The following is a 22,126-nucleotide window of genomic DNA, read 5'->3' as shown; positions in this document are numbered from 1 at the left end:
TGAAGATGAATTGGTCTGAAGCCCAAAAATCCTCCTTAGAAGAGCTCAAAAAGGATTTTAAAAAATCAAATAAGAGAAATAGAAGAAAACATTGGGAAAAGAGATGGGGTGTATACAAGAGTGAGTCAACAACTTGGAAAAGGAGGGAAAAGAACTGAAGAAAACAATTTCTTAAAAAACAAAATTGGCCAAATGGGAAAAAAAAGGCATGGAAGAAAATGACTCCTCAAAAAGTAGAACGGGTCAAGTGGAAAAGGAGGGACAAAAGCTAACTGAATAAAATAATTCCTTAAAAATAAGAATTTGGCAAGTTGAAGCAAATGATTCTTTGAGACATCAAGAATCAGTCAAACAAAATCTAAAGAATGAAAAAAATATCTCACTGGAAAAACAACTTTCCTGGAAAATAGATACAGGAGAGATAATTTAACAATTATTAGACTACCTCAAAGACATACTCAAAAAGAAAAAAAAAAAGAAAGAAAAGAAAAAGAGCCTGGATGCCAAGGAAAACTGCTCTGAGGTCCTGGAACTAGAGAGTAAAATAGTAATTGAAAGAATCCCATGATCATCTCCTGAAAGAGATCACCAAATGAGAAACAAAAATGAAAACCAGGAATATTGTAACCAAATTCCAGAATTATAAGATCAAAAAGAAAATATTTCAAGCAGCCTGAAAGAAACAATTCAAATATGAAGTCACAGTCAGGATTACACAGAACTTAGCAGCTTCTACATTAAAGGATTGCAGGACTTGGAATATGATATTCTGGAAGACAAAGGAGCTTGGATTACAACAGAGAACCAACTACCCAGCAAAATTGAGCATAATCTTTGAAGGGAAAAGACGGTCACTTAATGAAATAGGGGACTTTCAAACTTCCCTGATGAAAAGACCAGAGCTTAACAAAAAATTTGATCTTCAAATACAAGACTCACGAGAAGCATAAAAAGATAAACAGGAAAGAAAGAAAGAAACATATTATTAAATAAGATTAAACTGTTTACATTCTTAGATGGGAAGATGATATTTATAACTCTTGAGAACTGTGTCTCTATTAGAGCAGTTAGAAGAAGTATACGTAAACACAGGGTGTGGGTATAAGTTGGTATTGATGTGATGATACTAAGAAAAAAAATAAAGGCTGGAAAAAAAAGATTGTACTGGGAGAAAAGCAAAGAGGGAGGCAAAATAGGGTAAATTATATCACATGGAAAGACACAAAAGACCTATTACAGTAAAGGGAAAGAAGGGAGGAACGAGCATTGTTTGAACCTTAGTCTCATCAGATTTAGCTCAAAAAGGGAATAACATACACATTCAATTGGGTATAGAAATTTATCTTACCCTATGGGATAGTGGGGGAGTGGCTGATAGAAGGCAGTGTAGAACTAAAAGGAAAAAAAAGGGAAAGAAAAGGGAAAGGGGGCTGATAGAAAAAAAGGGGGGACAGATTGAGGGAGGCAGTGGCCAGCAGCAAAACACTTCTAAGGCAGGAAAGGGTGAAAAGAGAGAGAAAAATATAAAGGATGGGGGTAGGATAAGATGGAGAGAAATATACAGTTAGTAAGCATAACTGTGAATGTGAATGGGATGAACTCTCCCATAAAATGGAAGCAGATAGCAAAATAAATTAAAAACCAGAATCCTATAATAGGTTGTTTACAAGAAACACTTTTGAAGCAGAGAGATGTACACCAAGTAACAGTAAATGGTTGAAGAAGAATGTATTATGCTTTAGCTGAATTTAAGGAAAAAAAAACAGGACTATAAATTCTGATCTCAGACAAAGCAAAAGCAAAAATAGAACTAATTAAAAAAGATAAGGAAGGAAACTACATCTTGCTAAAAGGTGCTTTACACAATGACATAATGCGAATACTAAACATATAATAGCCAAGTGGTTTAGTATCCAGATACCTAGTAGAGAAGATCAGTGAGTTACAGGAAGAAAAAGGCAGCAAAACTATTCCAGTGGAGGACCTCAAACTCCCTCTCTCAGAACTAGATAAATCTAACCACAAAATAACCAAGAAAGAAGTTAAGGAGGTGAATAGAATTTTAGAAAGGTTAGATAGGCTAGACATATGAAAAAAAAATGAATGGAGATAGAAAGGAATATACCTTTTCTCAGAGATACCTGGCACAAAAATTACGCTAAAAATGACCATGTATTAGGGCACAAAACCTCACAATCAAACACAGAAAGACATAAATGTTAAATGCATCCTTCTCAGCTCATGATGCATTAAAAATTATATGTAATAAAGGGCCATGGAAAGATAGATTAAAATTAGTTGGAAACCACATAATCTAATCTTAAAGAATGAGTGGTCAAACTCCAAATAATAAAAACAATCAATAATTTCATTAAAGAGAATGACAATAATGAAACAGCATACCAACGTTTACAGGATGCAGCCTAAGCAGTTCTTAGGGGAAATTTTATATCTCTAAATGTTTACATGAACAAAAGTAGAGAAAAAGGAGATCAATGAATTGGACATGGAACTAAAAAAGCTAGAAAAAAATAAAATTCCCAATTAAATATCAAATTAGAAATTCTGCAAATCAAAAGAGAAGTTAATAAAATTGAAAGTAAGGAAACTAGTGAACTAATAAATAAAATTAAGAGCTGGTTTCATGAAAAAAAAGATAAACCTTTGGCTAATTTAATTTAAGAATATAAAAGAAGAAAACCAAATTACCAGTATAAAAAATAAAGGGTGAATTCACCACCAATGAAGAGGAAATTAAAGCAGTTATTAGGAGCTATTTTGCCCAACTGTCTGCAAATAAATCTGCCAATCTAACTGAAATGGAATAATATTTACAAAAAATATATATAAATTGCCTAGAATAACAGAACAGGATATAAAATGCTGAAATAACACCATTTTAGAAAAAAAATTGAACGAGCCATCAAAGAGCTCCTAATAAAAAAATCTCCAAGACCAGATGGATTTGCAAGTGAATTCTATGAAATATTTAAAGAACAATTAATTCCAACACTATATAAACTATTTGGAAAACAAATTGGCAAATAAGGAGTCCTACCAAATTATTTTTATGACAAAAATATGATTCTGATACCTAAACCAGGAAGAGCTAAAACAGAGAAAGAAAATTATAGACTAATTTCCCTAATGAATATTAGCATAAAAATGTAAATAAAATAGTAGCAAAGACAGTACAGTAATTTGTCACAAGGATAATACACTATGATCAAATATGGTTTATACCAGGAATGTAGGGCTGGTTCAATATTAGGATAACTATCAGCGTAATTGACCACATCTATAACAAATCCAACAGAAACCATATAATTATTTCAATAGATTCAGAACAAAAGCTTGACAGAATACAGCACCCATTCTTATTAAAAACTCTAGAGAGCATAGGAATAAGTGGAGTTTTCCTTAAAATGATAAGCGGTATCTATCTAAAACCATCAGCAATAATATGTGTAATGAGGATAAGTTAGAAGTTTTCCAATAAGATTAGGGATTACAAAAAGATGCCCACTATCACCACTATTATTCAGTATTACACTAGAAACGTTACCTTTAGCAACAAGAGAAGAAAAAAAGAACTGAAGAAATTAGAATAGGCAATGAGGAAACAAAACTATCACTCTGCAGATATTGTGGTATACTTAAAGAATCCAAGAGAATCGACTGAAAAAAACCTATTTGAAATAATTAACAACTTTAGTAAAGTTGTAGGATATAAAATAAACCCACATAAAGCATCAGTATTTCCATATATTACCAACAAAGCCCAGCAGTAAGAGATAGAAAGAGAAATTCCATTTAAAATAACTGTAGATAATATAAAATATTTGGAAGTCTCCTTGCAAAGACAAACCCAGGAACTATATGAACATAATTACAAACCCTTTTTACACAAATAAAGTCAGATCTAAACAATTGGTAAAATATCAATTGTACGTGGGTAGGCCAAGCTATTGCCATACTAATCAAACTATGAAAAAATATATTTTAATAGAGCTAGAAAAAATTAATAACAAAATTCACCTGTAAGAACAAAAGGTCAAGAATATCAAGGAAAATAATGGAAAAAATGCAAAGGAAGGTGGTCTAATCATACCAGACCTAAAACTATATTATAAAGTGGCAATCATCAAAAATATTTGGTACTGGCTAAGAAATGGAGTGGTGGATCAGTGGAATAGAATAGGTACACAAGATACAGTTGTAAATGATTACAGTAATCTACTGTTTGATAAACCCAGACTCCAGTATCTGGGTTAAGAACTCACTATTTGACAAAAACTGCTGGTAAAATTAGGAAATATTATGGCAGAAGCTAGACATAAACCAATATCTGACACCCCATACCGAAATAAAATCAAAATGGGTACATGATTTATACAAAAATCTTAAAGGGTTCCATTATAAGCAAATTAGGACAGCAAGGAATAGTTTACCTGTCAGATATACGGAGAAAGAAAGAATTTATGATCAAACAAGAGATAGAAAACATTATGAAATGAAAAAAATAGATAATTTTGATTGCATTAAAGTAAGAAGATTTTGCACAAACAAAAACAATGTGACCAAGATTGGAAGTAAAGCAGAAAGTTGTGGAGGGGTGGGCAGGAATTACAGCCAGTGTTTCTTATAAAAGCCTCATTTCTAAAATATATAGAGAAATGTGTCAAATTTATGAGAATACAAGTCATTCTTCAAATGAAAAAATGGTCAAAAGATATGAGCAGGCAGTTTCAGATAAAGAAATTAAAGATATCTATAGTCATATAAAAATGTGCTAAATCACTACTGATTAGAGAAATGAAAATTAAACAACTCTGAGGTACCACCTCAAACCTATCAGATTGACTAATATGACAGAAAAGGAAAATAATAAATGTTGGAGAAGATGTGGGAAAATTGGAACACTAATGCATTGTTGGTGGAGTTGTGAACTGATCCAACCATCCCTGAAGCAATTTTGAACTATGCCTAAAGGTTAACCAAACTGTGCATACCCTTTGATCCAGCAATACCACTACTAGGTCTGTATCCCAAAGAGATCCTAAAAAATAGGAAAAGACGCACATGTACAAAAATGTTTATAGCGTCTCTTTTTGTGGTGGCAACAAATTGGAAATTGTAGGGATGCTTATCAATTGGGGAATGGTTAAACAAATTGTGGTATATGAATATAATGGAATACTAGTGTTCTATAAGAAATGATGAGCTAGTGGATTTCAGAAAAAAAATCTTGGAAAGACTTAAATGAACTGATTTTGAGTGAAGTAAGCAGAACCAGGAGAACATTGTTCACAGTAATACCAACATTGTGTAATGATCAACTTTGATAGATGTAACTCTTCTCAGTAATACAATGAGCTAAGACAATTCCAAAAGACTCATGATGGAAAATGCTATCCACATCCACAGAAAAAACTATGAACTCTGAATGTAGATTGAAACATACTATTTTCACTTCTTTTTTCTTTTCTCATGTTTTATTTTTTTCCCTTTTACTCTTAGTTTTTTTCAAAACATGACTAATGTGGAAATATGTGTAACATCATTGTACACGCATAACCTATATTAGATTTCTTGCTTTCTTGGGGAGGGGGGAAGGAAGGGAGGGAGGAATTTGGAACTCAAAATCTTTATAAAAATGAATGTTGAAAACTATATTTACATATAATTTGAAAAAAATATTATGAAGTGGGAAAAAGTAAAGGTAGTGTCTGAGGAAGAAGAGATATGAGTACATTTGTGAGACATGTTGTACAGTGAAGAAATTCCAAGATTTGGAAACTAGATATGTTGGATGAATAAGAGAGAGGAGTTAAGGATGATGTCAGTGTTGTGGGCCTGAGTGCCTGAACAGATAACGATGCCCTTAAAAGTAATAGGAAAGTTGAGAAGAGGGGAGATAACCAATTCTATTTTAGATATATCTATTTTACATACATATGGTACATCCTGTTCAAAATGTTCAACAAACAGTTGGTGTGATATAGGAAAAGTGCCCAGGAAAGAGACTGAGGCTGAATAACCTGACACAGAGATCATTTGCCTAAAGATAGCAATTGAATTTATTAAAATTCAGAAGGTCACCAACTGAAAGAATATAGACATAAAAGAGAAGTGGGCCCAGAACAGAACCTTGGGAGGACAGCATCAGTTATCTGGGAATGCTATGGGAATGCAGCAAAAAGATAAGAGAGTATACCCTCCCACAAGGGCGAAATGCTTAGCAAAGGCAAAGTCTACAGAGACATTAAAAAGGAGGAAGATTAGGAAAAGACCACTGGAATTGGCGATTATGAAGTCCTTGATCATTGTGTTATGGAGAGAGCAATTTCAACTGAATGTTGAGGTTAGAAGCAACCTTGCTTATTATGTTTAAGACATGAAGCTAGAAGGTGGTGGCACAAAGAGAGATCCAACAAAGATGGTTTCCTAAAGACATTTATAATCTCTTGTTGGGCGGGAGTTGGGAAAAGTCACCTCCACAAATAACCAAGATATCCAGGAAGAGAGAAAAGCACAAGGGACAAGTGCAAGCTTCACCAGTGGCTGGTTTGTCAAAGCAAGAGAAATAGTATCAGACAAGCTACATTCCAGGGCCCAAATGGTGAGATCTAAGGGATGCTCCCCATCCTTTAGGACAGAAGATGTTCTTTGTAAAGAGAGTTACCTTGATTATAGCAAAGTTTTTTTTTTTTAATAAGGTATTTCATACTACCCTTCTGGAGAAGATAAAAAGATAGTAAGATGCATTCAGAGGTGGTTGGGTGGCCAGATTCAAGGAGGAATTATTAATAATGGTCCCCAGTCAATGTGTCTAGAAGTTTAAGTTAGATGCTGCTAGTTTCATCATGATTTGGATTAAGGCATAGAGGGCATACTCATCACATTGTCAGATGACACAAGGTTGAGAGAGAGAGCTAAAACAATGTATTACTGAATCAAGACCCCAAGATCTTGATCACTAGAAGATTTGATTGGATCTAATGGCAGTTCAATATTATAAATGTAACTTTTTTTTTCACTTGGGAACAAATGATCAAAGTTTTAAGTGTAAGATGAGGGAAGCGTGGTTAGTAAGAAGGTGTTCTGAAAATTAAAAAAGACAGAGTTTGGTTGGAGTACAAGCTATCCTAAACAGAGAATGGTTCAAAATAGCCAGGTTTTGGGGAAGAGGCTGGTTTCTCAGTCATAGGACAGGCAGGAGGAGGAAGAGAAATCATGGTACATAAAACAAAACTGCTTCTGGAGGGAAAGTATGCATTTATCACTGGAAAACAAGATATACATGCGGCCTCTAGTTTTTGATTCCATGTTCACGTTCTATACACCTAGTTCTGGGTAGCCATTTCACAAATTCTAGCTAAGGATCATAGGGAAGCAGGGTGGAGATTTGGATGAAAATAATGGGTGTCCTTTCTTTACACAGTTTGCTTGTAAAGTTCTAGGTAGCAAGCACTGCATTTGATCTTTTTAACAGTCCTGTGAGGTGGGGACTATGGATTTTACTATACTTATTTTTAGGTGGAAAAACTGAGTTTCAGAAAGATTAAATGACTTGCCTAAAATCACCCGGTGAGCATTAGAAGTAAGATTCAGGCCTAAATCATCTTGACTGTCATGCCAGGCATTTGTCATGCAGTTGTACGTTACAAACATGGCAAACATTTCCCCAGATGTACAAATCAAATTATTGGTTCAGCCTGGACTCAGAAGCATTGCAGAAAAAGTCTTCTAAGCACCTGTCCTACTGAATGTGTGCTGGTAAAATAACCTTTGAAAACAAACAATTAAAAAAATCAGTAAGCTCTGGTTTGCTTTAATAGAGACCAAATTCTGTGCAGGACTAGTGGTAACCCCCTTGTGAGATTAAATATTTGCTGATTTTTTTTTGTCAAATAAACTCAAGTTTAGTTTAGACTATTTCTCTCTTTCAGTGGAGACAATAATGAAAAATAGAAATATGAGACTAGGAATTTGAGTAAGAACTTTGCAGATGAAAAAAAAAAAAGTGAATCCCCAGTATGTAAAATGAATTGGGGAAGGAAATAGCACTTCAGTATCTTTGCCAAGAAAACCCCAAATGGGGTCACAAGAAAGAGGACATGACTGAAATGGCTGAACAACAATAACAAACATTTGAACCTGATAAACTGAATTACCTGATGTCATTAATGTGGACACAGGAACAGAGGAAGGTCTCAGCATTGACTAATAATGAATTCAGCTTTATTATTGTCTTCAAAATACATGCAATTGAACTCCATTGTCTATCATTTAGAGCTGGGAATGGGAATTTCCCCCCCTCTATTCAGAGCTTGTGACTCATAGTGGGAAGGGATAGAATGAAATAGGAATGGGGAAAAGCCAACCTAGATTTTTTAAAATTTGTTAGCAATTTATTCTGTTCTTACTCATCAACTTTTAAAATTAAGAATTGGATGTGTAAGCTCTCCTTTTCAAACCCCTAACCTAGTTTATTAAGAAAATTAGTTCTCTAGGATGTTTTTACTGACTTACAAAGGGACAAAGTGGTCAAAACTTAAATAAGAAAGACTTGAGGGTAGATGAAAAGGAGAAACTGACAAAGGTAAAAATACAGATTCAGAAAGATGAAAAAAAATTACCTACAAATAGAATGGAACAAAATACAGGGGACTGAACCATAATTATAGACACATGGAATCCTATTTATAAAGAGAGAGGATTGGGTTTTCACTATTAACAGACCCAATTAAAACTTTTACATTCATTTATTTATGATCTAAACCCAGCTCATATTTAAAGGGATTTGAGAGGCAGCTAGGTGGCACAGTGGGTAGAGCACCGGCCCTGAAATCAGGAGGACCTGAGTTCAAATCTGGCCTCAGACCAAACACTTGACACTTACTAGCTTTGTGACCCTGGGCAAGTCACTTAACCCCAATTGCCTAAAAAAAAAAAAAGGATTTGAAATGACTTTACATCCTTTAAGGCACTACTACTAAAGGCTTTAGAAATCATGTGATTCCATAGCCATTGACCCACATGACAATATTAGCTCTATGACTCTGTTCAAGTTCTATACAAATGTGATAAGGACCAGCACTTTCCCCCGCTAGACATTCATTTGTATAGGTGATCTGGTATGGTTTACATTACCTTTGGTTTACTGTTACATTCATGGTATCATCAGGCTTTCTTCCATCAATGGTCCACCAAATCTCACTCTTTGAGTCTTTCAAGAAGGGAAAGCGCACTTTACAGGGAAGTTCAAGCTCCTCACCTAGGAGAGATTTGTAAAGAACAATTGAGGTTCCACTTTGCACACTTTCTGCACACATCATAGTTTTTTCTTTGGGTGATTAGATGCTGAGACAATTAGAACAAGCAATCATCTAATTCATGGGGCATTTAAGTTCAATCCGCAGGTGATATTGCCATCAAACAGTCTCTTGAAATTCAGATCAAAAAAGTCCACTTGCCTCCTTTTCCCCTCAAGATTGCCGTCTTAAAATAAAACTATCAGTAAGATTGTTCATCAGTTATTCCCTAGGCCCCTCCTAATGTTCTTGGACATTACCTACTCGACCTCTTTGCTTTTTTATCCTTTTTTAAAGACATCAATGCAGGACAACGGGGTGGGTGGGTGTTGCTCTTTTCATTAGGACTAGATTATAGTGAATTGATTTCAATGGAGCCATTTGGAGGTCAGGATTCCCAGTTCAATTCTGGACTCTTACTAATGTTCCTAAAATGATGGTAATGGATGAGGGGTGGCAAAGTTCTTAACTTTTAAAGACACAACAACAGTAGAAAACTAGCCTAGACACATAGAATCTGTAAATTGGAAAGGAGCTCAGGTGTTTTATAGTTCAAACCATATCTGAGAATGAGTCCTTAGCATGACATCTGTGGTAAGTGGTCATGCCTCATTGCTTGTGAATCTCCAGTGAAGGAGGAAGCTGCCACCTCCAGAGGTGACCCACTAGACTTTTGGCCCCTGCCCCGGAGCTGGCCCATTTGATCTTTGCCCTTACCTCTGGAGGTGCCCCACTCAACCTTTTCACAGCTTAATTTGTTGGGAAGTCAGTGGTTTGATTTGTTTTCCCTGATATCAAGCCTTGATTTGCTCTTTGCGTATGAATCATTTTTTTGTTCATCCCTCTAGGGTCAAGCAGAAAAAGTATGATCCTTCCTCCATGAGACAGCCCATGTGATTCTTGGAGACAGCTTTTGTATTCTCCCCCCTAGCCCTGACTCAATAGCTGTTCTTATCCAGCCTAAATGTCTCCAACTGCTACTCTTGACACAATTTTGAATTCTCTCTTGTGGTTTATCAATATCATTCAATGATCCAGTTTATCAATGTCCTTGTCAAAAGGTGACACTCCAAATTAAAAACAATCAATGATGATTATGATAACAGTTCATATAATTATTAATTAATAATCTCCAAGCTCCATGGAGCAAAAAGCTTTCAAAACATAGACAGATAGCCAAAGAAATCAAAATCAAGATTGGGTGGGAAGAGGACGAAGTGTGCACATGTCATCTTCATGACCTTCGCACTGGAGTTGTCTCAAAGGGATGCTGTCAGTGAGTGTGCAGAAGGTAAGCTTATATGCTAACACTTCTATTCATCAGCAGAAATGACTTATTACATTCATGGAATCAACAGTACATATAACATTAAAGGTAAAATAATAATAATAGTGTGGTAGTAATTTATCCCAGAACTATTTCCATTTGACCTCAATTGAAAAAGATGAGCATGCAATAATAATCATAGTTACAATAAAAATGATCATAAAAATGGAATAGATACCAAGATTTAGAGCTAGAGATAGACATTAGGGGCCATCTAACACAATCTCATCATTTTTACAGACGAGCAAAGTGAGGACCCTAATTTGGAGACATCAGATCTGGATTCCAGGGAACGAATGGTAATTTCTTGACCCAGAAGCCTGAAGAGAATCTCTGCATCCTCCTCTAGGTCTCTCCCCTTCCTTCTGTCTCACCACTGCTTTGTCCTAACTCTGCAGAGAGTTGAAGGGACCCTGGTCAGTTGCCCATCCCCCGGACCCATCATACTATTGTGGGCAACCACCGAGCTCCTGCTCCCCCTATCTCTGTAAGGTGGAAGCAGGAAAAGGAAGGAAAAGAGGCAGGAGAGGTTAAAGAGATAGAAGAAGAGGGAGGAGAGGAAAGGAAAAGGAGAATTCACACTGATGGCAGTTGGATGGTACAGAAAACACTGAAGTTGGAGTCAGGAAGCCTCGAATTCAAATTTGAATTTAATCTCGGACACTTAACAGCTGAATGACCCTAGACAAGTTATTTAACATGTGTCAGCTTCAATTTCCTCTACTGTAAAATTAACATCCTATTATTACATACCTTCTAGAGTGGTTATGAGAATTAAATGAGAGAATATTTGAAAAGCATTTAATACAGTACTTGGAATATGTACAATTCTTAATAAATGTTTATTGCCTCCCTTTACTAATGTGCTTTAAGATAAACAAAATGCTCTGCATGCATTATTTAAGAGGATTGTTGTGTATAACAGGTATACAATCTCCCTCATTCAGAGCACTGTGCATTCCCAGCCTTGGTCTCAGACAGAAGATGGCCCTGGCTGAGAGAGTCTTAACTTTTTTTATTTTATTTTATTTTATTTTATTTCATATTTGCAACATGAACCTCTTTCACAGTCTGATGAAAGCTATGGGTCCTTTCCCTGAATATATATACACATGTATGTGTGAAGGTATGTATACACGTACGAATATGTACAAACATGCATATGTATTTGTATATATACACATATGTGCATGTGTTGTTTTCAGCCATTTCAGTCATGTCTGACTCTGTGTGACCCCATTTGGGGTTTTCTTGGCAGAGATACTGGGCTGGTTTGTCATTTCTTTCTCCAGCTCATTTTACAGATGAGGAAACTGAGGCATATAAGGTTAAGTGACATGCCTAGGGTCACACAGCTAGTAAGTTCCTGAAGATGGATTTGAACTCAGGAAGATGAGTCTTCCTGACTCCAGGCCTAGCACTCTTTCTACACATATATGTGTGTGTATACATATGCATGCATGTATATATGCAAGTGGGCATGTGTGTATAAAGGAAATGCTAAACTTCAGTTAGAGGCTAATGAAAATAAAGATCTATTTTCCCATCCAAATTTCTGGATCCCCTGAAGTGTACCCATGGCTCCTCAGTGTGATGTCTGGGGACGTCAGAATAAGAATCCCTGATTTGCCCTTGGACTTGATCAGCCTGATATCCCTGGTGTTTTTGCTATCTTCTTCGTCAATTGCCACTAAGATGTAGGGAAGAATCAGATTTGCATCATGAGGCCCTTTGCACCATGAGGACCACTACTAAAGTAGATTTTAACCATGAACAAGGGATAGCTTCATTAGCAGAAATGTTTTCCTATACCTTGGTATTTCAAAGTTTCTGATGAAGTAACTGTTTAAGGAAATCTCTGCCTTTTCTGAACCATCAAAGCCCTAGACTTCTCACCTTCATGTCACAGAATTAGTCCAAGTTTCCAAAACCATGTTTGAATGCTTTTCATAATGCCAATCATAGCTGTTTCTTTGCTTGGTACATTATAATTAAGGTCATTTTATTCCTGCAGGAGTGTGTTTTTTTTTTTTTTATCATGAAGGATACACATTATTAGACACAATTATTTGGAAAAAAAGTGCAATATTCCCTGTGTCTTCAAATTTAATAGTATTAAACAATGGGAATTTTGAAACACATGAATAAACAAACAAAAACAACAACAACAAACCTTCTTGGCCCAATCTAGGGATGATGATGAGGAGGCCTAAACATCTCAGGACAAACAGAATGTGCCACAGAGAGCCTTACAGGCACTTAGCTTTGGAATGCCCCCCCATCCCCTGGAGAAAGGGGGGAATGGTATCATTACCTGGTTCCTTTTCATAAATGATGTCATCATTGGGATAAAAAATGTGGGGGGGTGTTGCATAGTGTGGAGAGGCTGCAAGAGAGAAGAGAAACCCTATTATTCAATCAGGGTTTGGAGGAATATGCCCTAAGTACAACCTAAGAGAAGCCCCAAGCCAACCCAGGCTTTCTCACTACTTGTTGTTGCCAGATACAATACAAATATATAATTAATGATGATGATGATAAGAATTAATATTATGGAACACATACCTGGAGGTTACAAAAAAACCCCACAAATAAGAGCACCTACCAAATACAACTGGTAGCTAGAATAATACATCTGATACTGACTATCTCTAACTAGCAGAGGAAAAATCCTTGTGCTACAAATAGGAATCTCAAAATGTCTTTGAGAATTTAACAAATAAATGTTATCGGACTTTGGCCGTCATCATTTTGCCCCAAATTCCCGGGCATAACATTAAGTCAAAGCAATTTTAGAGCAACATTTCTAAAGAGTTCATCTTACTCCAAGGTATGGGCTGGAGGAGAGTTTTCAAAATAAAGAGAGCCAGTGGGGAAAATGAAAAACATGAAGGAACAAGATAAAGGGAATATCTTTCTCATTAGCCCATCTGTTCTTGGATTGATCAGATTTTTTTTTCAGTGATTCTACAAAAGATAGACATATCTGGATTAACTTTTAATTAGTTATTTCCCTTCCCAGGGGCTCAGACAAATGAAAGGTTGGGAAAGTGTTTACTAAGGTTCTGTCCAGTTCTGAATTTCAATGTAAAATACATGCTTTTTGAGGGCAGGTGTTGTTAGATTTTTGAATTTGCATCCACAGCACCCAGCACAGTATTAGACACAAAGTGGACATTTGAGAAGGTTTCATGCTTTCCCTTCCTTCCTTCCTTCCTTCCTTCCTTCCTTCCTTCCTTCCTTCCTTCCTTCCTTCCTTCCTTCCTTTTTTCCTTCCCTTCCTCCCTCCTCTTTCTCTGTGTGTGTGTGTCTCTCTGTCTCTGTCTGTCTCTGTCTCTCTGTCTGTCTCTGTCTCTGTCTCTCTCTTTCTTTTTCTCTCTTCCTCTCTCTCTTCCTTTCTTTCTTCCTTGTGCAAGTTTGGAGTGGGGAGGTACAGACCTGAGATTTAGAGCTCTTGTCCTAGAGTCACGAAGCCCTGAGCTCAAATCCAGCTTCAGACATTTACTAGTTGTGTGATACTGAGCAAGTCACTTAATCTCTGTTTGCCTCAGTTTCTTCACCTACTTCTTCTAGTCCTTATTTCCCAAGTTGTCATGAGGACTAAATAAAACCATATATGTAAAGTGCTTTGTAAACATTCAAATTCCATACAAATGTTATTTATCAGCATTATTACTGCCCATATCTTCCTCTATAATATCAAGGGTGCCATTTGTGGTGCCCATGTCCGAAGGATGAACTTTTTGAAGTTTATTGAAGCCACTGACCCAGGTAAAAAGAAAAGGAGGGCATTCAGTCAGAATCTAAATTCTGGCCCAGAAGCTGATGTCAAGGATGAAGAAAGAGCTAGCCTCAGAGCCAGGAAGACGCAGGTTCAAATATTGCCTGTGATACATGCTAACTGATAAAGTCAATCTCTCAGTGCCTAGCCAGCTCTTTAAGACTATGTACATCACAGGGAAGGTTGTAATCTGCACTGCAGAGGGAATTCCCTCCTTATGACTCAGAGGGCCAGACCTCCCACCCAAAAGCAAACAAAACCTCAAGTGAGGCTTTATTCTTGGTCTAAGTTTAAGGTCCAACCAAATCAGTCAATTCTGCATTCTCCCATACAACTACCAGGCAAACAAAGGCCATCCAAAAGGCACAGATTCAATTTCACTTACAAATTATTCAGTTGCAGAAGTGGATTGAAAGTAAAGGCAGATGGATCCAGTGGATATAAAGGTCATTCTGTCTGTGCCCTGCCTCTCCCTAATTTCTGTCTGTTTTGTTCAGACTAGCTTGTTTTCTTGGGGTTGTCTTCTCACCCTCGCCCAGGGCCAGATCTGACTTCCTACCCTGCTTCCCCTGCATACACCCCTATTCCTTTTCCCCAATGTTCCAATGGGTACTGGTAAACTTTTCATGAAGGGGTTCCAAGAGAGACTGTGACCAAAATCATAGTGAAACAGGGGTCAAGGTCTAGGGGGAGACACAAGATCTTCTTCCAAAGGACTCAGTGGTATTTTATTAAATGGTAACACTGAGTAAGAACCAATAGAGGCATTTAGGACAGACAGGTTGGAGGGCCATTGTCCCCAGATGGGAAAAGTGAGGCTCAATGTGGGAGTCGAGGTAGAGAACCAGGTCTCTATTTTTGACTACGGTGTTTTGATGTATGAGAAGTCAACATATATCAACAAAATAGCTTCTGATAAAGTGCTTTAGGGTTTCCAGATAACATCCTCTTTACCACCTTGTGAGTCAGGTACCATGAGCAGCATTATCCCCATTTTATAACTAAGGACATAGAGGCCTTGAGATATTCTATGATGTAGCTATGAGGTAGTAGGAAGAGCTCTGGATTTGCAGTCGGAGGACCTGAATTTGAATCCTGGATCTTCCATGTATTACCTGCATGCCTTTGGGCATTTAATTTAACCTCTGTGGGCCTCAGTTTCCTTCTCTGTAAAATAATAAGTTTGGGCTAGATGACCTCAGAGGCTTTTTCCAGCTGAATGTCTCAGATTCCAAGTATCTGGAGCAAGAATTACCAGCTGGTCTCCTGGCTCTCTATCCAGTGCTTTCCCAAGGTGCACGTTGCTTTTCACTTTCTCTGGTCTTGATTTCAGCCTAAAAGATATGGGGGCAGAAGAACCCTGTGGATTTCGAGGTTACGATCTCTCCTTACCTACCACCTTTACATCCACAGTTCGAGTGAGGTTAAACATGCGACCATTCTCTGGATAAGTCACAACGCATGTGTATAATCCTGAGTTGGAAGTGAGGGCGTAGGTGAAGATGAGCTCAGTGCCATTCACTTCAACTTGGTTAAAGCTGTTCACTTTCTCACATTTCTAGAACAAGTCAAGAAAAAGCAAAAAGAGACAAACCAAAACCATGTTTAGTATCCTAGGCCTTGGTTTCAAAGATATAGCACACACATCCACACACGTCCACATACATCCTCACAATATATATTCCCGTATACACATACATGCACATAATAACACATACACATTCATTCACACACACAATACCTATATCCCCACCCAACACACATGCACGTATAGACACACATAGAAACCAGAAGATGCAGAGGATGGGAGAACCAATTTGTCCAAGAAATTTCCAGGGCCTCCTCCAGGCATCTGACACAAATTCTAGAAAGCCAGAATGCAGTAGGCTAACAGTACTCTTTGATTAACAGAGACTAAGCCTAGAATGGGTATACCTTCCTGCCCCCTAAATGAGCCAGGCCTCAGTAGTTCCAGGAGCACATCAATTTCCTGCTGCCCACTCCAGGATTCTCATTACCAGAGTATGTGGTGCATACAGGGGCAATGCCAAGTTTTGAAATAAAGTCTGAAGCAAGTTGGCCCCCAAGTCCCTTCTTTCTGGAGGAAGCCAGCCTTTGGCCACCCTGAAGGTCTTCTCCAGAATGCAGGAGGCTTGACGTTCAAATGCCAGGCCCACCACTCACTCACTTGCTGGCTGCATGAGCTTTGGCAAACTTATGTTCCTTCTCTAAGCTTCATTTTTTTCATCTGTAAACTAAAAGAGCTAAGGGGACATCATATTTGGAGTCTTAGGATCTAGGACTGGATCCTGATTCTTATTCTCTTTGTAACTTTGGGCAAGCCAATTCCCTTCTCTGGGCCTCAGTTTACTCATCTGTAAAATGAAATGTTTGGACAGCTTCAGAGCTAGGATCTTATGAACTCCAAGGGACCACCTCTACATCTGCCATTTCTTCTCTAGGCCTCAGTTTCTTTTTCTGTATGAGGAGGGCATAGGTTTAGATGACAAAGAAATTCTGTCAAAACTGAGAAAGAAGAAGTCCCTGCATGAGCAAGTTCTTGTACTGGGTTTCCTCTGCTCATATATAAACCTGGATTGCAGTTTCCCTAAAGACTTTTATAATTTTGAGGCAAAAAAGTAGAGAAACATGTCATGAAATGCAACCTATCCACTCCAACATCTTTCACAACAATTTCTAAGGCCATTTACTACCTGTGTGACCTCGGAGGTGTTGTGTAACTTGTCTGGGCCTTAGTTTCCCCAACTGTAAAGTAAAGTGTTAGAACTAGGTTATCTCTAAGATGCCTTCCAACTTTAAAACTATAATCCCTACCTCTAATGAGAATACAATGTATCATTAAAAATTAACCAGCCAGATGACAGCCCTGTCACCTCATTGAATGTTTTCATGGCTAAGACCTCACACCAGACACAATTAGAGTTTTTGCATATTTTTATGACAAATAAGCAAGATGATGAGGACCTCTTGGCACTTGTTTAATCTCTAGGTCTGCACTATCCCCAGTAGATTATTGTAAATGCCCTAGGGCCAAGGCTCCTATAACAGAATGAGTATGTGGAATTAGGATTGGGATTCTGTTTCTGTCAAACTGGCTTTCCAGTCATCTGATTGTAAATATCTAAGCACCTTGGAGGCAGGCACCACCATGTGGGAGAAAGAACACTCGCCTTGGGAAAGCCCAGGCTGTGAACTGGCTGTCACGTACTGGCTGTGGGACCTCAGGGAAGTCCTTTTACTTTTCACAGCCTCAGTTTCCTCTCCAGTAAGGGGAAGGGCCAAGGCTCAAGGATCAGTCAGCTCCCTTCTAGCTGGGGCATTCTATGGGACAGTGAATTTAAAGAGAACCTTTCCACATACAGCTCAAGGCCCCTTCTCAGGCATTAATAATTTTGTCTTATAGCTCTGTCCTATAGGGAGATAGATAAAGATGGTAAAATAGAGTAAAGGAGACCCAAAGAAATCAGAAAGATATGCTGGAGATCTTGCTGGCCAATTAGTCAACAAAGCAAAAACTGATTGTGCTTCAGGCACTATACAAACCGCAAGAGAGACAAGGACAAAAGGGGGATGGGTCCTGTCCTTTAAGGAACTCTTATTGTGCTAGCTCAGTTCTAGAGCTAGAACCCAGATTTAGCTCCCAATTCAATGCATTTTTGAGTTTCTTTGTCTCTGTTCAATCATTTCAGTCATGTCGGATTATCTGTGACCTCATTTAGGGTTTTCTTGGCCATGATAACTGGAGGTGTTTGCCATTTCCTTCTTCAGCTCATTTTACAGATAAGGAAAATGAGGCAAACAGGGTGAAGTGACTCATCCAGAGTCACACAGCAAGGAAGTGTCTGAGGCCAGATTTGAATTCACTTCTTCCTGACTTCAGGCCCAGCATTCTATCCATTGTGCCACCTAGCTTCTTGTCCCTTGGCCTAATCTTTAACTCCCAGTAGCAAGGTGATTATGTAGAACCAGTTCAGTCTAAGGTTATTTCTAAATTGGGGCCACTGATGGTGTCGATAACCACCAAAGCATCTCTCATCGCTATGTTCTTTCCTCCACTCATATGCCCAACATTAGCTTAATCCCTCTTCTTCTCCCACTTGAACAATTACAATAAACTTCTCATTGTCATCCCTACCTCATGTCTCCCCAAATCCAACCCTGCCTCTTCACAGCTTCCATAGGGATTCTTCTGACCATGTCACTCCCCAGTCAGCAAATCCCAGTGGCTCCGTATTCCATGGGCTCACATTCTTTACTGGTTGACATTTAAAATCCTTTACAATTTAGCTGCACCTACCTTTTCAGGTGCATTAATTAATGATTCAATTAATGAACAAATGTGTTTTAAGTTACTGATAAAGGCCAGTCACTAGGTGCTAGGGATAGAAATACATGGAATGAAAAAAATTTCTACTCTCAAAAAGCTTACAGCTATTGGAGAGACATCTCTGTCTCTCTCTCTGTCTCATTATTTCTCTCTGTCTCTGTCTCTTTATCTCTCTGTCTCTGTCTCTCTCTTTCTCTGTCTCTCTTTGTCTCTGTCTCTTTTTGTGTGTCTCTGTCTGTCTCTGTCTCTCTTTCTCCCTCTGTCTCTCTGTCTCTCTCTTTTCCCTTATGTATCTGTGTTTCTGTATGTGAATGCATATATGCATGTGCACCCATGTGTGTTTATGTATGCCTATATGTGCATATACATATACAAAACTACAAAGTAATTAAGTAGAAGGTAGTTAAGGAGGGAGTGGACTAGTTGGGAAGGCCCCCAAAAGGCTGTGTATGTACTCAGCTAGGCAGTGCCTGAGCTGAGTATTAAAGGAAGTGAAGGAATCTCTGAGGAGGAAATGAGGAGGGAGGGCATTCTGGGCATGAAGGGGATTGCTGTTATGAAGGCACCAAACCAGATGATGATGTTATAGTGTGTGAGGATCAGAGAGAGGCTCCATTTGACTAGTTTGCTGGGTGCAGGAAAGAGATACTATAAGGTGAGGGTGGAAAGACAAGATGGGGCCGGGCTATGAAGGCTGTGAAGTTATATTAGGTCCTAGAAACAATAGAGGACCAATGAGTAGACTGAGAAGGAGAATGCCGAGGTCATCTGTGTGCTTGAGGACGATCACTTTGGTTTCTCCATGGCAAACGTATTGGACTGGGGAGAAACGGGAAGCAGAAAGTTCAGTTGGAAGAGACAGCTGTGATAGTCTGGGCTAGAAGTGATGAGCGTCTGCTCTAAGTAGTAGACTAAAAAGACGCCTGGCTCAAGGGAGCAGGGTTGGATAATAATCAGAGTGAACATTAATATAGCACTTGCAGGTTACAGAGAGCTTCGCAAATATGATCTCCTTGGATTCTCACAACAACCCTGGGAGCTAGGTGCTATTATTATCCCCATTTTACAGATGAGAAATCTGAACTTGGGACCACTAAGCCAGTAAGTCCCTGAGTCTGAATGTGAACTTGAACTCAAGTCTTCATGACTCCAGATGATTGGTCAGTGATACTGATACTCCCCAGCTGCTTGAACACAAGAGATGTTAGGAAATCTGTTTTCTAGTCACATTCACCAGTCCCCTCTCTGCGCCCACCAAAGGGCCTTTGCCTGTTTTCTGTCCACAATAGTCCATCTTCTGTCCCTTTGCCTTTTCACAGACTGGACCCCAATGCGTGCTGCGCCTTCCTTTCTCACCTCCGTTTCTCAGCATCGCAGACTTCCCTCCTGCCAGGGGCCCTTTCGGATGCTCCCCCACCCCAGATATCTGTGTATTTCCTCTATGTCTAAATTACTTTGTAGTTATTTCACATACAATTTGTTTTTTTAAGTGTATGCTGTCAGCCTACTAATACAATGTAAGCCCCTTGAGGGCAAGGTCAATGTCATTTTCACTCTGTGTCCCCAGTGCCTTTCTCAGTTCTTGGTGCTTAGTAGGTAACCAATTGTTGAATGAAGTCAGATTGTAACTAAACTATTTTGTATGTCTCTGGCAGCTGAGGAGGTTTGATTCTAGTGAAAAATGGGGATGTGGAAAATGCTGCTTTGAGGATAAAGTGCCAGGCATCTGCCTTGCCATGCTCCCCAGTGTTTGGGCTCTACACTCAGCTCTAGCCTCCAGCAGGGCTGTCAAGCCCATGACCCCACCGAAGGTAAGTGCCCATGAGCTCATATGTGTTCTTTAAAAATGATCTCCCTGACAACTCAGCTGTTTATTCCTTTGAATAAATTAGGTGGATTTCAGGCTTCAATGCTATCATTCTTCAAGCATCTGTGGTTTCATCATGGTGGGAGCTGCCTCTGTTAATATAGGGTGGAACTCCTCTGTGATTTAAGTCTTTATGCATTGCTGAGGCTGAAAAATTCCACACCATGTGGCCAAGCTGGCAGTGGACAGGACTTGTCCACTCTGACCTGTTACCAGAGCCACACTCCTGGGCGACTTTGAGCAAATCAGCTTCCTTATTTGTAAAATGAGGGGATTCGAACGGATGGCCTCGAAGGTCCCTTCCAGGTCAGTGTGTACAATCCTAGATTAGGCACGTCCTTCGAGACTCCACCACCAAGTGCACCATGCTCAGGCCCTGGACAGCTATGTCCTGGTTGGTGGGAATGATGTTTCCCATAAAGTGGTTGCATCATTTGAATTCACACTGAATATTGCTTTGGGCTGGAACAAATGTGAAAATAGAGCACATTTAACTACATGAAACCACTTCATAAGATTTGTTATTCATGCTAATGGGGACCCAGCTATATTTCCTCATTTAGGTACTTGTCTCCCTGTTAGAATGTAGGCACCTTAAGAGGAAGGTTTGGTTTTTCCTATATCTTTGTAGCCCAAATGCTTGGTACAGTGTCTCTATTAAAATATATGGACAAGGACTAGCTTTGGTTTTGTATTTTTAGCCCTAGCATTAAGCACAGTGTATGGCCCATTGTAAGTGCTTAATAAATGACTTTTCATTTAGTCATTTATTTGATTTATTTTTTTTCATTTATTCATTTTCCATTTACTGTTTGACTAGAACTTCAGAGAAGATCGGAGTTCATCAATATTTCTAAATATTGTTTTGTTGACTTCAAAACCCCCAAGAAGCCCCACACATAGCAAAGTCACTGTCATTAGGAGACCGAACCATGACAAGGTAATCCAAGAGAGATAATTCTGAGATTATCCCTACAATGTGGCACATAGGACCCAGGTGACCTGCCGGCTGGTTAGCCAACTTTGTTCTATAGACAAGACTCCCAGGTCCCTCATCCCATAAGCTGTATTCTACCTGGAGTCTAAATTGTTCAGCTCATTTTTCTAGGGCACAATAGTTTCCATGACAACAAACCACAGTGTCGAGTAGGAGAAAAGGAAAAAAAAAACACATTGCAGGAGTTCATTTTGTAATTCAGAAGCAAAAATGGAAGGAGGCAAAAATGAATGGGACAGAATGAAGACTCTGAGGAGGAGTGGACAAGAGATTGGGAGGAATGGACCAGGGCTTGGAAGTAAAGGCTGGCCTCCAACAAGTGGGAAGATAAAGGCCATTCACACAATCATCCCCAAAATGTGGCTGAGAATGGCCATGGGCCCCCTGGGGACCTCTAGTCTGTTTTCCTTCCTGCCCACCTGCCTAGCTTTTCCTGTAATTTTTAATACCTTTTCTTTTGACATAACATACTTCCCAAAAAACATTCTA

At 38.6% G+C, this 22,126-nt stretch overlaps 1 protein-coding gene across 1 annotated transcript in view; it reads right to left on the bottom strand.

Moving 5' to 3' along the window:
• IL1RAP (interleukin 1 receptor accessory protein) overlaps nucleotides 1-22,126 on the bottom strand; it is a 44,607-nt gene that overhangs the window by 13,097 nt on the left and 9,384 nt on the right. The window contains exons 4-6 of the mRNA XM_027848772.1: nucleotides 15,818-15,983; nucleotides 12,959-13,030; nucleotides 9,157-9,280 (exon numbers count right to left, since the gene is read on the bottom strand). Of these exons, the coding sequence (XP_027704573.1) occupies nucleotides 9,157-9,280; nucleotides 12,959-13,030; nucleotides 15,818-15,983 (362 nt within the window). The remainder of the gene's footprint in view (nucleotides 1-9,156; nucleotides 9,281-12,958; nucleotides 13,031-15,817; nucleotides 15,984-22,126) is intronic.

The sequence above is a fragment of the Vombatus ursinus genome, unplaced genomic scaffold (genome assembly GCF_900497805.2).
Source record: "Vombatus ursinus unplaced genomic scaffold, bare-nosed wombat genome assembly UNPS02006874.1, whole genome shotgun sequence".
NCBI classification, from domain to species: Eukaryota; Metazoa; Chordata; class Mammalia; order Diprotodontia; family Vombatidae; genus Vombatus; species Vombatus ursinus.
Note: the sequence above shows the minus strand (reverse complement) of the source record. Positions and strands in the feature narration are given on the sequence as shown.